The sequence below is a fragment of the Antechinus flavipes genome, chromosome 3, assembly GCF_016432865.1.
Source record: "Antechinus flavipes isolate AdamAnt ecotype Samford, QLD, Australia chromosome 3, AdamAnt_v2, whole genome shotgun sequence".
Lineage (NCBI taxonomy): Eukaryota > Metazoa > Chordata > Mammalia > Dasyuromorphia > Dasyuridae > Antechinus > Antechinus flavipes.
The window spans coordinates 237,803,651-237,827,266 of record NC_067400.1 but is presented as its reverse complement, the minus strand read 5'-3'; the positions used below and the strand labels follow the sequence as shown (position 1 = coordinate 237,827,266).

Below are 23,616 nucleotides of genomic sequence, written 5' to 3'. Positions count from 1 at the left end.
AGATGGACTTTGAGGAAACTTCTAACTCTGGAATTCTGTGAGAGACTTAGCTTGGACACTTTTCATGTCAGATGGCACTATTTGCCAAAACAACCTGATTCCTGAACAGTTAAGTAGATAGAAAATAGGAATTTAAGAAGAAAAGCTCATAGCTAAATGAGACATAAGGAGGCAGGCACACTGCTTCCTTGATGGTGAAAACAATTCAAAATTTGTTGAGAAACTTATTAAATTATGCATACGCTCTCACCTAATACAGTGCATCTGTATCCCCAAGAAGACTGGAATAAGAGAGAGAACAAAAGACTTACGTGTACAAAAATAGTTACAGTGACTGAAAAAACAAAAACTAGAAAAAAAAATTTAACAATTGAAGATGGCCAAAATAAAACTGGATGTAATGGAATAGTAATGCTATTTAAAGAATGACAGATGAAGACAAATTTAAAGAAATGTGGGAAGATTATATAAAGTTAAATAGAATGAAAAAAAAAATAGAGCTAAAAGAAAATGACTTAGAATTGTATGTGTGTGTGATTCAGGGCATTCTGAAAGACAGTAGCTACTCATATTGTTGACTTTTTTCCATCTAATGGACACATTAGTTCAAAATAAAAGACATTTGATGAAATTTATAGTAAGTAAAATGACAAAATATTTCCCATGTACACAGGAGATAAAACATTTGAAGCATACATAAACATGAAACCAAAGAATATCAATGCACAGATACAAGGAACCATGAACAGAAAACCCATGGAGATATTTCATACCTGGAATATGACCTTTGAAATATGTGTGAAGGGACATATTCCAGGAATGCATATGGCAAAAGTACACACATAGAAGATGTGTCCAGGATAATTCAAACCTTCAGTGCTATAGAACTTCCAGTTTTCTCCACTGGGCATCATGTCATCTCTACTGAGTTAGTTTTAGGACTGTTGAGTTGCTTTCTGTTTTCAACTAGTGAAATGAAGTTATTTAATTTCTTCAGCACCATCTGCTATCTGCCATTTTCTCCTATCATCTACTAGGGAACAAGGCTAGAAACCCCTGATCAGGACAAACTGGTATTCTTTTAGCATATAGCCAAGGCTATGAACTACCTACTCTTTCTCCCCCCAGCTAAGCATCAAATGTTAACTGAAGTCTAAGGTTCAGTTTAATTCTATTCATTTGACTATCTTTCTCTTGTGTCACCAACTGTCTCTTCATGATCCCAAGCAACTATTTGACTTGATGTTAGAAAAATTCCTTTTAACTCATGTTAAATCGTTGGTTGCAAATCTACATAACTCCCCATACTCCCCTCCCCCCCAAAAAAAAACAAAACAAAAACCTTATTGTAGTTTGTGGAAATTTGAATAGATAATGGTTCCTACACTCTAGAAACTCCCTGATTGATACACAAATATAGCTCTGGACAAGAAGAAGAAGCAGGAAAAACCATTGACCTCCACTTCTGGTTCACATTTTTTGCCTTAATGTATATATTATGCATTCATGCTGCATTTCAGGATACACCTTGGCATTCTACCTGCATAAATGAAGTCAACATGGAAAGAGAACAAAACTCCAGTTAAAGACAACTTTTTGGTATTAGTATCACCATACTAAAGCTAAAGGACATGTCTTTACTTTCTGCTAATAATCTATTATTTTTAGAAAATGTACTTTTTTGGATTTCTTAGAAAGTGTCTTTGTGTTGAAACAAAATGGATTAAAAAAAAAAACCCACTAGAATCACTTATAAAACATTATTCTGGTTATGTATTTATCTAACATACTCATTCCCAGGTAATTTTTGGTAGTTGTGTATGTATGACTCCAAATTGGAATCATTATTCCACTTTTCATATTCTTCTGTCTTTTAGTGTATGGTTCCAAACAAGACTTCCTGACAACTATGCCAGAATTAGAAAAGTGGAGAGATGAGAAACACTTGCCTACAGAACTAAAGGTGAGCATTATCAAGGCAGGGAAATGGAATTTCTTTTAAAATTCATGAGAAATGATGAAAAATGCAATCTACTTCCAGACAGAGAACTGATAAGATTCAGAGTACAGATTGAATACAGAGTACAGTTCTTTTTTGGGATTATACATTTTCAGAACATGGCTAATGTGGAAATATGTTTTACATGACTTCAATACAAAGTATATATTCTTGCCTTCTCAGTGGTAGGGGAGGAGGTAGAGGGAGAAAAAAAATTGGAATTGAAAATAAAAATAACATTGAATTTTTAAAAATAAAATTACTAAGAAAAAGAAATAAGCTTCATAAAAGAGAACAAAAACACTTGGTTTATTTGAACTAGTCAGTTTGCAAGTAAGTCCCAGGTAAAAAAGAAATTGAGGAAGGGAGTGAGGAGAATGGGCAGATTTCTTTGAGTTTGCCAGAATAGCATTTTTCACCAATTGTTTTAGGGGTCATGTTTTCGTGCAGACAGCTAAAACTCTGGTGAGTGCAGAAATGCAAATAAAGATGTAAAATAATCCTCCTTTAGCAGGTAGTATACAATGATATTAGAAGTAAGTAGCATAAAGGTGATTCAGGCCAATTCCAATGGTCTTGTGATAGAGAGAGCCATTTTTATCCAGAGAGAGGACTGTGGGAACTGAGTGTGGATCACAACATAGTAATTTCACTTTTTTGTTATTTGATTTTTTTTCTTTCTCCTTTTTTTCCATTTTGATCTGATTTGTGTGTGTGTGTGTGTGTGTGTGTGTGTGCAGCATGATAATTGTGGAAATACATATAGAAGAAATGCACATGTTAAACATATTAGATTGCTTGCCATCTGGGGGAGGGGGTGAGGAGAAAGAAGGAAGAAAAGAATTTCGAATACAAGGTTTTGCAAGAGTTTATATTGAAAACTATACATGTTTATTAAATAAAAAGCTTTTAAAAAATAAATAAGAAGTAAGTGGAATAGAAATAGGTAGGTAGTGCTCTGGCAAACGTGTTGTACCTGGAGTCAAGAAGGCCGAGTTCAAATATGGCTTCAGATACTAGCTATGTGACCCTGGACAAGTCATTAGCCTTTTTGCCTCAGTATCATCTGAAAAATGAGGATAATAGTAGCATCTACCTCTCAAGGTTGTCATGACCAAATGAGATAATAATTATAAACCACTTAACACATTGTCTGGCTATACAATGAACATTTTATAAACATTTGCTATTGTTATTTTATATTATCATTATATGATGCAAACCTGTTATTTCAATAAAGGGTAGAGGAGGAGATTAGGACTGTTTTTCTTTTACTTTCTATTCATATGTTGGTAAATACATCTTAGTTTGTAGGTAGTTTATGGGATTTCTCAGACCCTTTGGGGGGTCCAAACTTCAGGTTTAATTAATGCTTAGCTTAAAGAGAGGGCAAAGAACTTTTTTGCTTTTCAAAAGGATTGAACAGAAACATAGTGATTTTTTTTTTACATGTGAAAACCCAATCTCTTAACCTTCCTGTCTAGAATAAAATTCATTTAAAGAAATCTGATTTACATATAGTGCTTTAGAGGAACATAACTCATAAATATCTTTTACCTGGTGTGTGTGTGTGTGTGTGTGTGTGTGTGTGTGTGTGTGTGTGTGTGTAGAAAATCATAGAGAAAACCCAAAGAAAACAAATGCTAATCTATTAGAGGTTTATGATAGAATGCATTATGACATATTACCAATGCGATAGTATCAATAAGGGATATAAAAGTAATATGATGTAGTCCCTGCCCTTGTGGATCTAGTGGGGGGTGGAAGCGAAACCTAACAGATGTGAGACAAAGAGAGAAGGATTATGTGCTAACTTGGGAAATCCTGACTTTTTTTGAGGGAGCTATCAACATAGATTCATATCAAAAGAAAGAACCTCATGGAGGTAGGGAAAACAGGAGTCAGATCTTAAATTATTATTCCTTCTAATTATTTTAAAGTTCTGATCAGGCGAATCACGCTGCCTGACTACAGTAATAAAATAAAGCAAACAAGTCTAAAGCATTTACTGAGTATCAGATACTGTGCATGAATCTAAGAAATCATTTTCTGTTAGCAATGAAAAATGAAGATGGAGCAAATAGACAAGTGTTTACCATTGAGAGGGATTGGGGAAGAGGTCTACTATGCTAACAACTAATCCTTTCTATTCTTAAAGTATCTTTTCATCCATTATCTGAATTGAGTTCCTGGGGATTATGTGTTCACATTAAAGACTAAGATATAGACTGTAGTCTGCCTAGAATTGTTTAGGTTGCCATTTGTAACTTGAGAGGATTGACAGTGTAGAATGACTTCCATTCTCAGAGATTTTGTAAAATATAGGTATAGAATGAGACATATAATATCAGGCATGGCCATTATGTTGATCTGTATTGCTTTATTGTACTTTATTGCAGTAAAGGATTCTATTAGGTAGGAAGAAAGTCATTAGAAAGTGACTTTAATGTTTGTCCTTTTTTTTAACTCATTTAAAAAGTAGTTTAGGTTGTATTCCTACCAGGAGACCTTGAGAAAAGACACTCTATAGTTTAAGTCTTCTCAAGTTACAATTTGCACACTAAACATTCTAGTCATACTGTAGTCTATAATTAATTTATAAAATTTATATAACTATATAAATTAATAATTAATAAGAAGCAACCCTGTGCTTCTTATTTCTATAGATAACACAGGAACAAATGGGTCCTGCCCAGAGTGTGAATAATGCAAGTATAGTCTAGAGAGGAAAAGGATATTTTATCACACACAAGAGGCATCAGATTTTCAGTTCTGCTGTACAAGGGAATTGATATCATTACGTTTACAAAACTCTGGAGACATTCAGGCTGTAGCAGTAGAGTGCTAGTAAAGTGTATGATATTCAGAAAAGAGCAAAGCAAGTGAAGACTTTCAAATCAAAAATGACTACAGAAATTAGTTGACAGTTGTTTAGCTGAGTAATATGACCTGAGTTTGTTATTTAAACTATATAAGATCTTCCAAAGAATTGTTAAGCCTCAAAAAGATAAAATGACAAAGTAATAAGAGAAGAAGAAAAGAATGAAGAGAAGAAATTATTTGGTGAGAGGAGAGAACAAAGGAAAGTTTGTGGTAAAAGTGAGTAGTGTCAGACTACATCCAATTAATCTGGGTTCATGTTCTACATCTGGCATGCACTGATTGTGTGACCTTGAAAAAGTCACAATTTTTCAGTATTCCAGGAACCTTTCCAAGATTATAGCTAACTTCCAATTGCAATATTATTGCAGATCTGCCTTGGTAAAGGGAATTTCCTTACTTGAGAACTTTGTAGATCTCATTTCTCAACCCAGTTCCCAACCACTCAGTAAAAAGAGTAGAAATATTAAGTTTGGTGAAAGTCCAGGAAGTCCCCAACAGGTTGTGTTTCCTTATTTGTAAATCAGTTGTTTAGAATATGGAAGAAATTTAAACTAGAGACAGTTTTATAAATGGGTGGTTAGGTTCTCAGGTTCCCACAGGAGCCTATTTAACCCATAATCTAGCCATACATTTGCAGTGAAAAATAGAAAACAATATTATTACACACTCTTAAATGCTGATGTTTAAGGGAAAACAAGTTTAATTAGAAGATGAGAAAACAAAAAGTTAATGAAGTTTCAGAATGGAATTTTTTGGTATTCTCAAAGACTTTGGAAGTTTATGGTACTTCATTTCAAATCATTTAGAAATTCAGAACTATTCCAAAAATTTTTTCTTTTCCAAAACTGATGTTAAAAGTAGGTAGGGCTATAATTTAGACTTATCCATGAATAAAGTTGGGATTTGATTCTCAAGTGGGAGAGAAAGGATGAAAGAGAACATGAGAGAGATTTATTTTTACCAAGAATCAAGCAATGTGGAAGAAGAAGAGGGCAGGGGTGTCAGAGTGTGTGTGGGGGGCGGGGAGGGGAGGGAAGGGAAGGGGTGGGGAGGGAGGGTATCTTTGTGAATCCAAAGGCTCTAAAGAGATTGTTTGAAGTGGAATAAACTGAGATATGAGCTGAGAGACCAAGGAAAAGAAAGAGGCAGAACATGTCTGGAATCTCTTCAAATATTGGGTCAGATGATTCCCCTTCTGGTGCCCTTGGTTCAGTGGAGCCTAGTTGGTTTATGGAGCAAGCAGGAGTAAAACTGGCCATTTTGGAAGAATATTCATTATTACTATAAATAAAGTGGGTATGTGAGTGTGGATAGACTTGAGGGTGTGTACACCTAGCCATACACCCACACCCACCTTATGAAATGACCTTGAATTGGCAAGGGCAGGTGAACTTTGGCCTTTCCCTTCTCTAGGACCTCTGGTAATGAGGTCTATGTATGAGATGGTATATAAGCCCATATAAATATTTTAAATGTACAAATAAATAGGATTAGGGATGATTTTATTGTATAAAATCAAGTTTAATGGGTATAGGTAGAATAGATAAAATGCTCAATTTGGAGTCAAGAAGACAAGAGTTTAAATGTTGCCTCAGACGCTTTGTGACCCTAGATAAATTTCTTAACCTCTATTAATCTTAGTTTCCTTATCTGTAAAATGTGGATAATAATATCACTCACTTCTTTGGATTATTGTGAGGATCTAATGAGATAATATGTCAAATGCCTTGCAAACCTTCAAGTGCTATAAGTACTAGCTATTATTATATAATTACATGTTATAATACTATGTGATATAACATTTCATAATATATTAAAATAAAATTCTAGATTAATATTATATTACATAATACATATTAATAGCATACCTTATCTATTATTGAATATCTGTTATTATTTCATAATGTTCTGATTGTATATTATGTGAGATCAGCAGAAGAAAGATTATAAATAAGGGGGAATTGGAAAGGCTTTCAATAGCAGTTGGGTTTTTAGCTGGGACTTGAAGAAAGCCAGGAAAAACTGGAGGGAGAGAATTCCAGGTATGTGGGGCAACCAATGAAAATTCTTGGAGTTGGCAGATGGAATATCTTGAGTGAAGAGCACTAAGGAAGAAAATCTCACTAGATTACATAGTATATGGGGGCTAAAAGGCATAAGAAGAGTAGAAAGGAGAGAGAAGTTATGAAGAGCTCTGATTGCCAAGCAGAGGATTTTGTCCTGGGGGTGTTAGGGAGCTGAGTAGGGAAATGACATTTAAAGCAAGGGAAATTGAAGGCAGATTTTACATCCTATCAGGCTTTAAGATCTTGAGATGGAAAGGATGTTAGAGGTCACCCAGTCAAGTTCCTTTATTTGATACATCAAGACACTGAGATCCAAGATAACTTGCCCAAAGTCAGGTCCCAAAATTTCATTTGTCCCAGATGAATTCTTTAGGCCTTCTCCTCCCTCCTCCCCCAACCTTTGTTTCTTCTGCTATTAAAAAAAAGTAGGATAGTAGGACATCACAGAACAAAGTTTTGGAGCATTCCACAATTCTGAATAACATGACAGGAGAATTTCCTTTGTTATCATTGAATTCTCAGGCTTTAAAATACCTTCCGGATAGTCAATAAATATTTATTAAGCACCTACTATCTATGCTTTTGTTGTTCAATCATGTCCAACTCTTTGTGATCTCTTTGGGGAATTTCTTGACAGAAATACTGGAGTGATTTGCCATTTCTTTCTTCGGTTTATTTTGCATATGAGAAAACTAAGGAAAGTAAGTTCAATGCCTTACTCAGGGTCACATAGTTGATAAGTGTCGGAAGGCAAATTTGAATTCAGATCCTCCCAGCTTCAGCCCCAGTGCTTTATTTACTCTGGGAACTTAGATGAAATCATGTTGAGGGAGAGAATTTCAGTATGGGGTATAGCTAGTAAAAATGCTTGGAATTAATATTTAACCATATGTTTAAAAAAATAAAAAATTCATGAACTTTTCCATTGATTAGCCAGGATTGTCCCCTAGAGGAGATACTTCAGTACTCAAGAAATCAGTAAATTTGTTTCTATGATTCTCCTGCTGCTGCCAAATCTGTACACCTTTGCAAGTTTCTGTGGCAAAAAACAAAACAACTCATTTCCAAGTGGCCAACTTTATTAGGATGTTTGTCTCTACTGATTCTAGATTAATTAATTCATATGCATTTATGAAGTATTTATTCAGTCCTAATTGTGTTCATTTCCAGAAAATACAAAGATGGAAATAGCCTGCTCCAGAAAGGTTACATTCTATTAATAAATTTAAGTGTGGCCAAAATACATAGTTGCAGTCTTATCTGCTAGGGAGGATCTACTAGAGTTTGTGCTTTGCTATTCAAGCCTCCAGGGATCCAGGTTCAATGCAGGATGAAGATGAAGATGTTACAGAAAGGCAAATAAATCAAACTGGCATCCTTAATAGTTACTTGGTCTTCCTCTCCTTAGATAGTATATGATTCTGTAAATTGGAGCACTGGTTATAAGAAAAGCATTGAGAAAATTAAAAGTTTCTGTTTTCAGTCCAAAAAAGAAGGGAGAAAGGAAGAAGTTAGATCATCATAAGGTATGAGTGTTCAGTTGTTTTCACTCATGTCAAACTTTTTGTGAGCCCATTTGGGGTTTTCTTGGCAGAGATGCTGGAATGGTTTGCCTATTTCCTTTTTCCATTTCACTTTACAGATGAGGAAACTGAAGTAAACAGGATTGAGTGACTTGCCTAGGATCACACAGAACTAAGTGTCTGAAGCCAAATTTGAACTCAGGTTTTCCTAATACCAAGAGCTGTGTTCTCTTCCCTGCCCCAGGTTATGGAGCTAGCACATTCAAAATGAGATCTTCCTTGATGCTATACTCAGAATCCACTTTGCTGTCTGCTTTGCTTTTTAAAAAAACCTGGAATTTATAACTGCATTTGTAATTAGCCCACTCCTTTCCAGAACAGCTCTTCTCAGAGAAGGCAGATATTGAGGCTCCATTAGAGAAGACCAAAAGAGAAGACTTCAGCCTTGACCTTGGCTGTAGAAGGAGGAGAGAAAAGAGGACAATTTCAGAGATGCATTTAAAAAAAGGGCAGGAGAATGATCAGTTCTCTAGTGATATTATTATTGTTGAGTCATTTTTCAGGCATTTCTGACTTCATGAATCCATTTGGAGTTTTCTTAGCTGAGGTATTGAAGTATCTTTTTATTTTTTTCTCCACTGTGTCCCCATTTTACAGATGAGGAACTGGGGCAATTAGAGGTTAAATAGCTTGATTAGGATCATGTAGCTAGTGAATACTGGAGTTAGATTTTAGCTTAAATCTTGATGAATCCAGGCGAGGTACTCCATCTACTGTACTACCTACCAGCTACACTGTAAGGACTTGATAAATGCTTCTTATTGGTTGATTTAAATATAAATCTAATACCAGAAAGATGTGATCTCAGGTTAATCTATTTCTTCAAATCCTCTAATGTTGAACTTTGTCCTTTTTTAAACCGTTAGCAGTAGTAATAGTGTTTTCTTTTGATGAAATGAGGGTTAGAAAATTATCTCTCCTAGAGAGAAGAAAGATTTTAAACTTAAATGTTTGCCTTCCTTTGGACACAAGGAACAGCCCTTTCTTTAAGGAATGTCTGGAGGATTATATTTAATCTAAACCTTTTTTTTGCAATTAACATTTAGGAGCAGAGAAATTTTTACTGTGAAGGATAGGTGTTCTTTTTCCATCTTTATACTTAATTTTCTGGTGGTGGAAATTTTTTTTAAAAAGATAGTGTTTATATAGTATTTTTAAGGTTGCAAAACCTTTTTAAAATAGTTTCCTTTTTTTATACACACAACAACCCTAGAATGTACATGCTATTATTGTTCCCATTTTTTAGATGGGGAAACTGAGGCAGATCATGAATAAGTGACTTGTCTAGGAGCACACAGTTAGTTTATGTCTAGCATCAGATTCAAACTCAGATCCTTCTGACTTCAGATAGTCTGCTGTACCATCTAACTGCCTGAAAGGGTATTCCCAATGGAAAAGTTCCTTAGCTTTGAAAATTGGGTCTTTAGCAGGATGAATACAGAGAGGCTTGGAGAGACTTACATGAACTGATGCTAAATGAAATGAGCAGAACCAGGAGATCACTTTACACTTCGACAATGATATTTGTATGAGGATGTATTCTGATGGAAGTGGATTTCTTTGACAAAGACTCAGTTTCAATTGATAAATGATGGACAGAAGCAGCTACACCCAAAGAAAGAACACTGGGAAACAAATGTGAACTATTTGCATTTTTGTTTTTCTTTCCGAGTTGTTTTTACCTTCTGAATCCAATTCTCCCTGTGCAACAAGAGAACTGCTCAGTTCTGCAAACATATATTGTATCTAGGATATACTGCAACATATCTAACATATTTAGGACTGCTTGCCATCTAGGGGAGGGGGTGGAGGGAGGGAAGGGAAAAATCGGAACAGAAGCGAGTGCAAGGGATAATGTTGTAAAAAAAATTACCCTGGCATGGATTCTGTCAATATAAAGTTATATTAAATAAAATAAAATATATACAAAAAAAAAAAAAAGAAAATTGGGTCTTGATGTTGGTCTTTGGATTACCATTTGGAGTTGGGGTTGAATGCCACTTTTTGGGGAATTAACCAGATGCTATGGTAGCATTTATCCAGGCTCTGTTTTCTGTGTCATCCAAAATACAATAATGTTTGACAATCACTGTGAAGTCTGTTTCTCCCTGCTAACTGCATTTTCTTTCTAGGAAAGACCCATAAAAAAAGGTGATCACCTTTTTTATTCAATTTAATTGATTTTATTAAATTAACCTGTTCTTTCTCATAAACTGTTTTAACCATCAGCTACAAAGTCCTCCATTAAAAGCATCATTGCTAGCAAGAGGAAGTAATTGTACAGCACAAAGATTATCAAATTTGGAGTTGCAGATTTTTTCATTGTTGTTTAGTTGTTTTCCACTCTTGGTGACCCCAGTTGAAATTTTCTTGGCATAGAAGTGGCTTGCCATTTCCTTCTCCAGCTCATTTTACAGATAAGTAAATTGAAACAAATCTGATGCCAAATTTGAACACAGGTATTCTTTTTTTTTGTTATAGCTTTTTACTTACAAGATATATGCATGGGTAATTTTTCAGCATTGATACTTGCAAAACCTTATGTTCCAACTTTTCTCCTCCTTCCTCCCACCCTTCTCCCCTAGATGGAAAGTAGATCAATACATATTAAATATGTTTAAGTATATGTTAAATACAATATATGTATACATATTCATACAGTTATTTTGCTGCACAAAAAAAATCGGACTTAGAAATAAGGTAAAAATAACCTAAGAAGGAAATCAAAAATCCAAGCAGACAAAAACAGAGGGAGTGGAAATGCTATGTTGTAGTTCATACTCATTTCTCATAGTTCTTTTGCTGGGTGTAGCTGGTTCTCTTCATTATTGAACAAATGGAACTGAATGGAGATGATTCATCTCATTGTTGAAGAGAGCTAAGTCCATCAGAATTGATCAACATATAGTCTTGTTGTTGCCCTGTATAATGATCTCCTGGTTCTTCTCATTTCACTTACATCAGTTCATGTAAGTCTCTCCAAGCCTCTCTGTATTCATCCTGTTGGTCATTTCTTACAGAACAATAATATTCCATAACATTCATATACCACAATTTATTCAGCCATTCTCCAATTGATGGGCATCCATTCAATTTCCAGTTTCTAACCACTACAAAAACACAGGTATTCCTTAGTCCAGGCCCAGCACTCTATCTACTGTTACCACCTAGATGGTAGGAACCAGACTCAAACTCTAGCCCTGTGACTTAGTGACTGTGCATATGTAAGCAAGTCATTTAAATTCTGTGAGACTCAGTTTCCTCATCTCCAAAACAAAAGGTTGTGCTAGATATGCTGCAAAGTCAGTTCCAACTCTCAAATTCTGTGTTCACATTATTGTGTTTATCAAAGCAGTCTCCAATTATTCTTCCTATAAGCTACAGTTAAAACAAATTTTTGCTATGTATTTATCTGGTATTACAAGAGATCTTAAGAATTTGTTACAAAATTTAAAACCTTTAGCATTATTGAAAGATAAAGGCTTCAAGTTAGTGTGTGTGTGTGTGTGTGTGTGTGTGTGTGTGTGTGTGTAATAGAGACAGAGAGACAGAAAGAGAGAGAGAATGAGTTGTCCAAGTACTTTTTTCTTACTGAGATTTTGTTTTACTAAATAACTGCTTACAATACCAGAGATTTAGAAATATTTTTGTCACAGAAACACTTACAGAAATCAATCTGAGATTGTACTAGAGCAGCTTGAGGGTGAAAATCAATTGTTAAATTTTCAGTGTGAGCCTTTATACCTTGGAAATCAATAAATACTACTAGAGCTTGGTTTATTGTTTTGATAAGAAGTGATAGAGAAAATGATAATAATGCAGATTAAATTTTAAGGTGCATCATGCATATTTTTGAAGAGGTTGTTATTAAATATTTACCGACACACCACTGATTTAATCCGTGCCCCCCAAATCATCCCTCAGTTTGCTGTTATATAGACATGGGCCCTGGTTTTTAGTTTGTTCTCTGCATTTAAATTCGGAATTATATAACCCACAAACACTTGAAAAACTAGGAGATGGGAGTGGAGAAATGAAATGAGAACAGCATGCATTAGGCAATTTCTGAATGAAAAGATTCCTGTGCTTTCAGGAAATAACACCTCATCATGTCATCAGCACAGTAATAGGTAAACAGCCCACCTGCCTCATCCATTTGTTGTGAAGTGAAAGAGTAGAACACTCACATGGAATGATGAGTAGGGTGCTCACTCTCGCTCTCTCTCTGCCTCTCTCTTTTTCTCTCTTTCTCTGACTCTCTCTCTCTCTTTCTCTGTCACATACACACATACACACACACACACACACACACACACACACACACTCACACAGTTATGGTTCAGCATCTACTTAATTTGATGGCAGGAAAAGTGATGGATGAGCACTTTAGGCCCCACTGGGGCAACTATACAGACAAGCATGTTAAGAGTCCTGCCTTTAATGGACATGCCATCTAAGAAAGTAATCAGGAAAGCATAGTAGACCTGTAGTAGACCTACAGTTTGGAGCAGCAGAAAGAGCACTGGCTCTTGAACCAAAAGATCCTGCTGAATTAAAGTCCAATCCCTGATGCTTATTAACTGTGCTACCTTAGGCACATCATTTAACTCTTCTAGGCCTATCTACAGGATTCATCTATTAAATAAGGAGTCCCTTGAAAGGAATCTATGAATCTTGAAAGGGCTCTAAAATTTGTGAGTCTTGAAAAAGCTTTAAAAATGTGTAAATTTTCAAAGGACTTTAAATCTATGCTTCTGAGAACCTATAGGCTTGATTCTACTATTTCCAATTTCTAAGTCATTTGCCATATCCCCAAACCACACCTTGTGTTTTCTAGCTTCAAGTCTTTGTACCTCATCTGCCTCATTTTAAATCTTCAGCCAACTGGGAAAGTGCTTTCAGGAAACCGGCTTAACCAGCCCATGGTCCACCTGGAGCGTCTGGAACTTCTCAAAAATGTCTGCCGAGATGCTGCTCTGAGGAATCTCTCACACACCACAGTCTCAAAATTTGTCTTAGACCGAATATTTGTCTGCGACAAACACAAGATCCTCTTCTGTCAAACTCCCAAAGTGGGCAATACACAGTGGAAAAAAGTTCTAATTGTTTTAAATGGTATGTGAGGGACCTTTGGGTTTGGGCTGATATGGGTATATTTGGTTTGGGTAAGGGAGGGGTGTAGGAAGGAAAGGAATAGGTAGAGGGGAAATCTTTTAACTTTTTTTTTTTCTGAAGGCAATTGGGGTAAGTGACTTACCCAAGGTCACATAGCTAGTAAGTATTAAGTGAACTCAGGTCCTCTTCATTTCAAGACCTTTACTGATCTCAAAGATCTCAAGATCTTTTTGAAGAAACATTCTCTACTCCAAAGGTAATTTTGAAAATATTTATATTTTCCCTCTTGTTTGTGCTCAAAACCAATTTTAACTGGTTGGTTAATTAGTAAAATTAATTTTAGATACTGTGTTATAATTGTTCCTTAAAAGGATGCATCTAATGTTAATTTGCCTAAATAACACTAATAGCTGGCATCTATATGTGTAGTACTTTAAAATTTGTAAAGTGTTTTATAGATGTTATCTCATTGAATGGGAAAACCAAAATAAATCTTGACTTCAAGCAGCCTGACTGATTGGTCAGTGATCAGGTTTTTTTTCTGTCTTACTGGATTTCTAAATTTGGTACATGTCAATCTCTATTGTAGTTATGAGTTAGGCTAGCTCCTTTTCTCTTCCATTACTGTAAGAGGTGACCTCTCTCATGGCATGTTTGAGCATGAATAGGAGATGAGAAAGAGAGGAAGAAAGCAATCATTTCTTAAGCACCAACTATGTGCCAAGTACTGTGCTAAGTGCTTTATAAATAAGAAATTGTTCTGATTTCCCAGTATACATCTTTCTCACGCTTTTGACATATAGAGGCCAATACCCTCAAAAATTGGACTTCACTTGAGAACAAACTGATTGAGTGGAAGTACCTTTATATACTACATAGTGGGCTTGCTAAGCCCCCTTTTTCAAGGTTCCATGAGTTTGCTTGTTTAAACATTAGTTCACAAATAATCATTATTCTCGTCTATAATTCAGGGTAATTCTTTACTTTAATCCATTGAATTTCTTCATCTTTGAAAGGAGCATATTTCAAATAAACAATAATGGCAGCTCAAAAAAAGAGAAACAAACATAGAAGTAGAAAATCCACTTTGTTTCTCCATCACCCAATCCATTATTTATACAGCTTGCTGCTGCTATTTGTCCTTCCTTCTCGAAGAGGACCATGACATCAGAGAGATGATGCTATGACATGCAAGTTTGAATTGGATTCAAGGGAGGCAGGGCTCTGCAGGGTCACTTGGTTTACCTTCCTCTCCAAAGCCATCTGGGTCCAGTGGCCAGATATAGATCAGGACGACTGGAGATGGTCCTGGATGTATTGGGAGCCCTTGGCCTTTTTAAACTAAGATCTTCAACAAGTGTCAGTTTGACTTAGGCTGTACTCATTTGATGATTAAGGCTAGGCCGCAATTGAGGCAAAGAATTTCTTTTTTCACCTAGTCAACAACAACAACAACCCAAAACTAAATAAATGAATGAATGAACAAACCTGAGAGAGGAAGACCCTCCAGGTTTCTGTCCAAAGCAGAAATGACTGCTATTTATATTCAATCTAAGTCAGTCAGGACTCAAACAGTGACCCAATGGGACTTCCTAGCTATTGTATAGCAGACAAAGACTTCTTTGAAGTCAGAAAGTTCTAAGTTCAAATCTTATTTCTGATTGCTATGTGACTTTAGATAAGTCATTTAATCTAAGTGCCTTAGGCAGCACGTTAGACCTTCCTTACTAAGTTTTGATTGCAATCTATGTAAGTAAATCACTTTAAATGTTTTAGGTCATTTGCATTTCTTTAAAAAGTGGGACAAGAATAGAAAAAAGAAAAATGAAAGCATTTATCCTTTCAATCGTAAAGTTCATCATCAGTGTAAGAGATATGTTGCATAAAAGCCTGACTGAGTATTTTGGCAGCATGTCCAATTTAGCAATCTGAAAATGAAATTGCAATGTACGTCTAAGACAATGAGTATATAAAAATGTCTCCCTAAGTATGCCATGGTAGGATGAGTCACAGTGTTATGAAGAAATAAACATCTACTTACAGGGGCAGGAGTCTTAGTTGGTGAACAAAAATAGATGACTAATTTGCACAGAGCTACGTAAGAGAAAAATGAATAGTTGCTTGGAGTCGTGCTTGAAATAATTCCTCATAGCATCCTGTGTCTTATGAGCAAGTAAATAAGCAAGCCTATATAGGACATCTGCATAGAGAATTTGATGGTGTGGGTGGAGCAATGGACCTGAAATGGGGAAGACCTGGTTTAGAATCCTGCCTCAAACAATTACTAGCTGTGTAACCCACAAAATTTCCCATTGAATTTCCTTAATGACTTAGTTTCCCCATTTGTAAAATGAGGGATCTTGATAGTCTGTAAAGGTCCTATTTACCTCTGAATATAAGATACAATAATCCTAAAACATTCAAGACTGCAGATAGTGACTAGATTGTCTAGGGAGGATTCAAAGGATCATGGATTTTAAGGCCAGAGGGGACCTCTTTCCAAACTACTCATTTTGCAGATGCAGAAAGTTAGATTTGAAGAATGAATCTGCCCACAATCAGACAGGGAAGTCAGTGATAGGACTTTGATTAAACCAGTTTGGTAATCTGTTCTACAAGTGCTATTATCTACATTTTGCAGACCAAAAAACTGAGGTATGGAGAGGTTCTAGACTATAGCTAAGAAGAGTGAGAGGCAGGATATGAACCAATGTTTTCTTTTTGGAGGCAATCAGAATTAAATGACTTAATTAGGATAACACTTTTAGTGTCTGAGGTAAGAGTTGAACTCAGGTCCTCTTGAGAGCCTGTGCTCTATCTGCTGCTCCACTTAGCTGTCTTGAACTCAGGTCTTCTTGACACAACATCTGGTACTCACTCTACTGGTCCATATGAAGTTCTTTAAGCTATAAATTTACAGGGCAGAATTAATACTGAGAAAGCTTTAAAGAATTGGGTAAAAACTTTTCATTATAATCAAAATAATTTATTTCTGTTTGATATCATTCCTGCATGGAATTAAAGCCAACTTGGTCAATATAGTGAGTAGGACTCTGGACCTGAGTTTAAATCTTGACTCTCAGCTCAGGGACCCTGAACAAAAATCACTTAACCTTTCTTGGTCTCATTTTCTGAATCTATAAAATAGGGATGATAATAGCACCTATTTCTTAATGAGTTGATATTTATAAAGTACTTTGCAAACCTTAAAGCTCCCTGTAAATGGTAGCTATTATTATTATGCAAGTTTTTTAAGCTCTGTAAACATCTACTCAAGGAAGGACAAACATGGGAAGAATCTGTCACATAGCATTCTATTTTGAAGTCATATCCTTTGTCCCACCAATGTCTACATTGCCATATTTGTCAGTGTGGGCTCAGAGTTGGTACTGTAGCAGGTTGTTAACAATTTCAGGCCAGAATAAACACTACAGATCTTTAGAAATGGAATAAAAGATCCTTAGTTATATAACTACAGCAATTGTGTCCTCTTTAATTGCTGACTCAACCCAGTTTAAATTCATTCCAGGTTCCATCCAGATTCATCAATTTTTCATACTTTATTTGCTTCTCATTTTTAATTGACACTCCCCCTCCCCAATTGGCTGTTGGGTTATTTAAAACTTTTTCTCAGCTTGTTAATTTAAGATCTATTCAGCATCACAGCTTCTGGGAGTGATACAATGACAAGATGATTAACCGGAACTCCCTAGCTAAACCTGTAGATCCGGTAGGAAAGCTCTTCAGGGCTGGTGATGATAGGTTAGCAAAATCCTCTAGAGGGAAAACTGTCCAGAGTCCATGTATAGAGTTGCCAGGAATAACTGTCTCCCCCAGCATTCCAGAAATAACCTGGAGCACTTGTTCAGATAATCACAGCCAGGGTACTTAGAACTAGCACTGTGTTGGCCCTCTGTGTGCCAGTTTGGATTATTATCTTCTAGTCATATTATCCCATATCCTTGGGGAACTGGTCAAGATTCTTCCTTATGTTGCAGATAAGGAAAGTGAAGACCAACGTAAAAATTATCCTCTTTCTCCCTCCAGAAGTTGATACATTTAAAGCTTTAAGTGCCTTCAGACTTTCTCCAAGTTAGATTTGAAAATAAACTACTGAAGGAAAGGGACAAGGGAAGTAGAGCCTGCTCTGTGGCTAAATCACCTTTTTTGATTGGAAGAAAGAGTCTTAGCAGGTTGTCTCTTTCTGTTTGTTTCCCAGGAGTTTTTCCTTCCATTGAAGAGATCCCAGAAAATGTAGTACATGACCATGAAAAAAATGGCCTACCACGTTTGTCTTCTTTCAGTGACTCTGAAATTGAGAAACGGTAAGAGATTTTTCCTAATTAAGGGAGAAAGGTTTTAGAGTAAAATGAAAAATGAATAACATTCACTTCCTAAAATATTGATAGAAGTAGTCTTTATTTAAAAAAAAAAAAACAACAAAACAAAATCCAGTTCTTCATTAGCCACTGATTGAAAGTTCCTTTTAATATTTGAAGGGAGAAATGTCTATAAGAAAGGATCATCATCCTTCCCCTTTTTCCCCCCCTTATTAATTAAGGTATTCATTCCCTGGTGAGCCAAACTTGATGTGAGATTATGTAAACAATAAGAAATCAGATAGATGATATGTAAATCTCAAATTGTCATTATGATCAGAACCAAACATGGTCAGTATTTTAAAATCTACCATAGCAAAAAAGGTTTTGATATGAGTTCCCCCTTTTTTTAATTATCTAAAATATTTGCTTTTCTTATAAACTTCAGAGAATTTTGACTTAACCTGCTTTTTGATAACCAAGTATTTTTAAAAATTCAGATCCTTCAGAATATTGGAAAACTCCTTAAATATTGCAGCCAAGTTTCATTTACATAATCTGTGTTAAAAATAAAGCCATTAAAAAAAAAAAAACTGTTAATAGCTTTAGTTACAGGACAATTCTGTACTGGCTTTCACCATTATTTCTAACACATGTGTTGTTGTTACTGTTATTGTGATAGCTCTAACCAAGTGATCTGTGGGGAGCAGTCCATACCCATAAATTAGACATATCAGACATATATAATTGAAAGAATAGAGATATACTACATAAACACATTCATCTTTTTTTAATAAAGCAAAATAATTCTCTGCCTACACAGTACCATATACTACATTCATTCAAATATACATTACATTTTTTCCCGACTCAGACTTGAATAAAACCTAGTTCTATTTTTCAGTGTACCTCTATCTACTTTTTTCTTTTTTTTAAAGAGATCTAATTTTAGTAGTGCCAGCCTATATTCAGATCAATATTGAAATTGGTTAATTTTACTTGTAAATTAGGATTGGCCCAGTTAGAATAATGGCTAAGGAGAGGAAAAAAATGTTAACAAGGTTGTCACTAATTTAATAGTGAGGAGCACTATTTCCTTAAATATTTCACCTTCCAAAGGGCCATGTTTTTCATGAATTCTGATCCTGTCCAGTTTATGTTGTTTAGTCATTTTCAGTCATGACTGACTCTTTGTGACCCTATTGGAGGTTTTCTTGGCAAAGACTGGAGAGGTTTAGCCATTTTCTTCTCCAGTTCATTTTACAAATGTGGACATTGAAGCAAATGGTTAAATGATTTTCCCAGGGGGTCACACAGCTAGTAACTGTCTGAGACTGAATTTAAACTTATATCTTCCTGACTATAGACCTAGTGTCTATCCAGTTTATACTGCTATTTAGAGTACAGATTCATGAAACTAAACTCACAGATATTTATCAAGTATACTCTAAACTCTAAGCTTCTTTGTATTTCTTTCCTCCTTTTTCTTTTCTAGGTAGTTTAAACTACATTATATAGATTTAATATAATCAGCCTTTTAATTCATTCAGGATATTTCTCTGCAGATGAAGAGGGACCTCTTGATGAAAAGGGAAACTATAAAACATAAATTAAATAGAGTTTTTTTCATGTTGTTATTGTAAAATTACCTTCATTTCTTTACTAATTGAGTTTTCCTTTTTTTTTTCTTTAGCTTGAAATCATACTTCAAATTTTTTATCGTAAGAGACCCCTTTGAAAGACTCATTTCTGCTTTTAAGGACAAGTTTGTACATAATCCTAGGTTTGAGCCTTGGTATCGGCATGAGATAGCTCCTGGAATCATTAGAAAATATAGAAAGAATCGAACAGAAACCAGGGGTCTTCAATTTGAGGACTTTGTGCGTTACCTGGGGGACCCAAACCATAGGTGGTTAGATCTTCAGTTTGGGGACCACATAATTCATTGGGTAACGTATGTAGAACTTTGTGCACCTTGTGAAATAAACTACAGTGTGATTGGACATCATGAGACTTTGGAGGAAGATGCTCCATATATTCTGAAGGAAGCTGGGATTGACCATCTAGTATCTTACCCAACAATTCCTCCAGGCATTACTGTGTATAACAAAACCAAGGTGGAACACTACTTCTTGGGAGTAAGCAAAAGAGATATACGCCGTCTATATGCACGTTTTGAAGGAGACTTTAAGCTCTTTGGGTATCAGAAGCCAGATTTTTTGCTAAACTGATGCCTGAGACCGTGAAGAGAGAAGTGTCTTCCTTAAACCAAGGGATATCCAGCTGTATACCTGAACCCAGAACTAGTTTCCTGAACTGCACCTTCATTTTGTAAAATTCCTAATGAATAACAATTGGCCAGTTGTTAGCTCTTTGGCATGTGAAATGGGACCTCTCCTAATAGCCATTCTTCATTTGTGCATAAAGGGGCACTGAGTGGCTCTATGGTAATCAGGACATCCCTGGCCTCCCATTCCCCCCAGGAATAAAAATAAGAATTTAATCTGCAAAGGGGGACAGAGGTTGAGGAAAATAATACAATTTTAAGAGTGGTTTTAGACAGCAATTGAAGAGAAAGTCTTAATCTCTAATGAATTAATGGATTGTAGGTGGAATTGTCATTTCTGAGTTGCCAGTAATGGTACCTAGTGTTGACAGGAAGAATAGAGAAGTTAACAGGCTGCAAAAATTGTAAAGACTAAAATTTGATGACAAAATTATACTTCTGGGTTTCAATTTTTTCCTTTTTATTTCTATAAGAACTAAGGGAAGACTCATTTTTTTGTTTTGTTTTTTTTTTTTTTCATAACTACATTGGAGAGAATTTGACTTCTCTCCCACTCCAACCCAGTTATATCTCAAAAAGCAATTTCAGGAGATTTTTTTTAATAGAGAAAATGCACCTGTGCAATGATGTTCTAAATGCTGAACATTTGTTGGCCAGTAAGTTTACTTAATCCAGTCCAAGAATCCCAAAGTTGATAGTGTTAGATGCTTGAGATGAAAGGGAGAATGCAGTTCCTCTCTCTATATAAAGGGGAATTCTTGTTAGACATTAAAGAAAGTTTAGAATGATTTTTTAAAAATTTTTTGGATTTTGAATTCAGGCTTCGCTCTGGGTTTAATAAATATTGTCCTGACACTGTTTTCTTTGAACATTGTGCCCATTAGCAACCAATATTTGAATGCCCTATTCTGAACAAGGGCAGTGTATTAAGTATGAGGTGCTTGGTAGGTTCTCCTACTACTTATTCCAAGGTGCCTCTCCTGGTCCTAGGTTTGCTCTGTCAATGTATTAGGAGGGCAAGGATGTTTTTTTTTGTCCTTACCTTGGATCTCAGCAAAATGCCCTCGAGTGGGACCATGGCTTCTACTTGCATTTCTAAAAGTTGTGAGTTTGAGTTCACCAGCAATAAAATCCAGCAATGTTAAATTGTTTAATGGCCCTTGTAGAGGGAAGATTGTCCTTAACAATTTTAGCAGTATCAGAATAGACCTCTGTGGTGCAAGAGGCAACAGGCAGAGGAAAACCCTCACTTCTAGGGTGTCAGCCTTTGTCTAGCTATTGGAGGGGAATGAATGGAATGTGTTCAGATCTTATTATTGCCACTATATCTAAAGAAATACCCTAGGGAGGAAAGGGGAAAGTCCTCAGAGATGAGCCATATACTACCCCATCTAAAGGTAGGGTTTAAAAAATGGGGGGGGGGGGAAGAGATTCTTTCTAACAAGTGAAGTAGCAAAAATAAGTTGACTCCTATTGTTGAGGCGGCTGTCTTCTTTCTCTGTCCCCCATCTCTCTCTCTCTCCCTTCTTCCTTCTCTTGTCCTTCCTTCTCCTCCTCCTCTTTCTCTGTCTCTGTCTCTCTCTCTGTCTCTTTCTTTCTGACTCTGTCTCTCTGTCTCTCTCCTTCTCTCCTTCTCCTCCCCCTTTCTTTTCCTCTCCCTTCCCCCCACCCTTTTTCCCTTTCTCTCCTATCTTTTTGTCACTGAAAAGACTGATGACTGTGGTAAAGAAATCACTTAAACCTTAGATGTAATAGGACTTGGAGGTTAGCTGTAAATGCTATTTTCTTGCCTGCTGGGGGCATTCTCCATATCCTATCTGTCACCTGCCCTTTAAATAGTATTGGATATGTGGGTATGATGTGCAAGGATGTCAAATGACACCAGTGATGGCAAGAGAGATGCAGGCAGCAAGGTGGGTGATGAACTTGAGTTTAAATTCTGACCTGTGTGACACAGCCCCAGTAGGTGCCAGTTTCCTGATCTGTACAGTGAAGGGGTTGAACCAGTAGTGTGTGAGGTCCCCTCCATTTCCAAAGGATTCCATGATCTTTACAACCAGCCACACAAGTTGTCCTGATGGCATCTTATGGAAGCAAGAATGGGCCTCAATACTTGAGAAAAGAAAGAAAAATTAGATTTAAAATATGTGCCAAACCTGACATGTGCTGCAGCTCAGAAAAAGGTAATATAATAGCTGAAAGTCATTCCAGACACATCTTGACACACTAATTGGTCTAAGGGAAGAGCATTCAACTGACTATTGTTAACTGGTGGGTCTAAAGTAGCAAAAGCTTAAATGCTACTATGTGGTCATTGGGCCTTTTTGGGTTGGTTTTGTTCGGTTTGGTTTGGTTTTGTTTTTTGACAGATGCAATTACAGAGTTATAGACTTGTTAGTCCTTAACAGTTGTGCAAGGATGTAACCCTTCAGTTATTTTTATATGAAGTCTTAGCCAAGTCCATTGTTGAATACTTTCAGATCTAATGACTTGATCGATTACCTCTTTGCTGACTTAAAATGTAACAATGTGAATAATGTTATTGTGAATTAAGGCCTTAAGGTTCGTCCTAATAAAAAAAAAAAAAAAAAGGAAAAACAAAAGATAAACTTTTCTTTCTAAAATAGTTTGGGGATATTTCTCTCTCGTGTTTTATTTTATTGTTTTTATTTTTAATAGTATTTTATTTTTCCAAATGAATGTAAAGATAGTTTTCAACTTTCATTTTTTCAAAACTTTGTGTTTCAAATTTTTCTCCCTCCCTTTCTTACCTCCCTCTCCCCCAAGAGGGAAGCAATCTGATATTGGTTAAATATGTACAATTTTAAAAAACATACTTCCATGTAGTCATGGTATACAAGAAAAATCATACCAAAAGGGGAAAAACCATGAGAAAGAAAAATAAAACAAGTGCACAAACAACAACAAAAGTGAAAACATTACACTTCAATCCACATTAAGTCTCCACAGTTCTGTCTCTGGGTGAGGATGGATATTTCTCAATACCTTGCTTGTTACCTTACTGTACAATAATGTTCTAAATGCTGAGCTTTTGTTGGCCAAGCAATTTACCTGATTGAGTCCAAGAATTCCTCCTCAAAATGTTCCTGTTGCCATATCTGTCCAAGACAAACCCAAGAGAAGCAGGGAGTTTGCTTAGAGAATATGTGTCCAAGCTGTGACAGGGAGAGACCTGCAGCCAAAATATATAAACTTCATCCGGTGTCACCATCAAATATTTATTGGGAACACTGTGTTAAGGATAAAGCACTGAGCTAGGAGCTTAAATAAATGTGTGTTGTGAGTTGTGAGAGAATATGCAAAATCAGAGAATCAGGGGGACCTGGATTCAAATCCTGCCTTA

General features: G+C 35.9%; 1 protein-coding gene across 5 annotated transcripts in view; it reads left to right on the top strand.

Annotated features, from left to right (window-relative positions):
• The window catches only part of CHST10 (carbohydrate sulfotransferase 10), a 50,889-nt gene extending 28,011 nt beyond the window's left edge, over positions 1-22,878 (top strand). For all 5 annotated transcript variants that reach the window (XM_051984731.1, XM_051984727.1, XM_051984728.1 and 2 more), the window contains 4 exons: positions 1,878-1,963; positions 13,412-13,646; positions 17,866-17,971; positions 19,659-22,878. In XM_051984731.1, the coding sequence (XP_051840691.1) occupies positions 1,878-1,963; positions 13,412-13,646; positions 17,866-17,971; positions 19,659-20,196 (965 nt within the window). In that variant the 3' untranslated portion in view covers positions 20,197-22,878. The remainder of the gene's footprint in view (positions 1-1,877; positions 1,964-13,411; positions 13,647-17,865; positions 17,972-19,658) is intronic.
• The last annotated feature ends 738 nt before the right edge of the window (positions 22,879-23,616 follow it).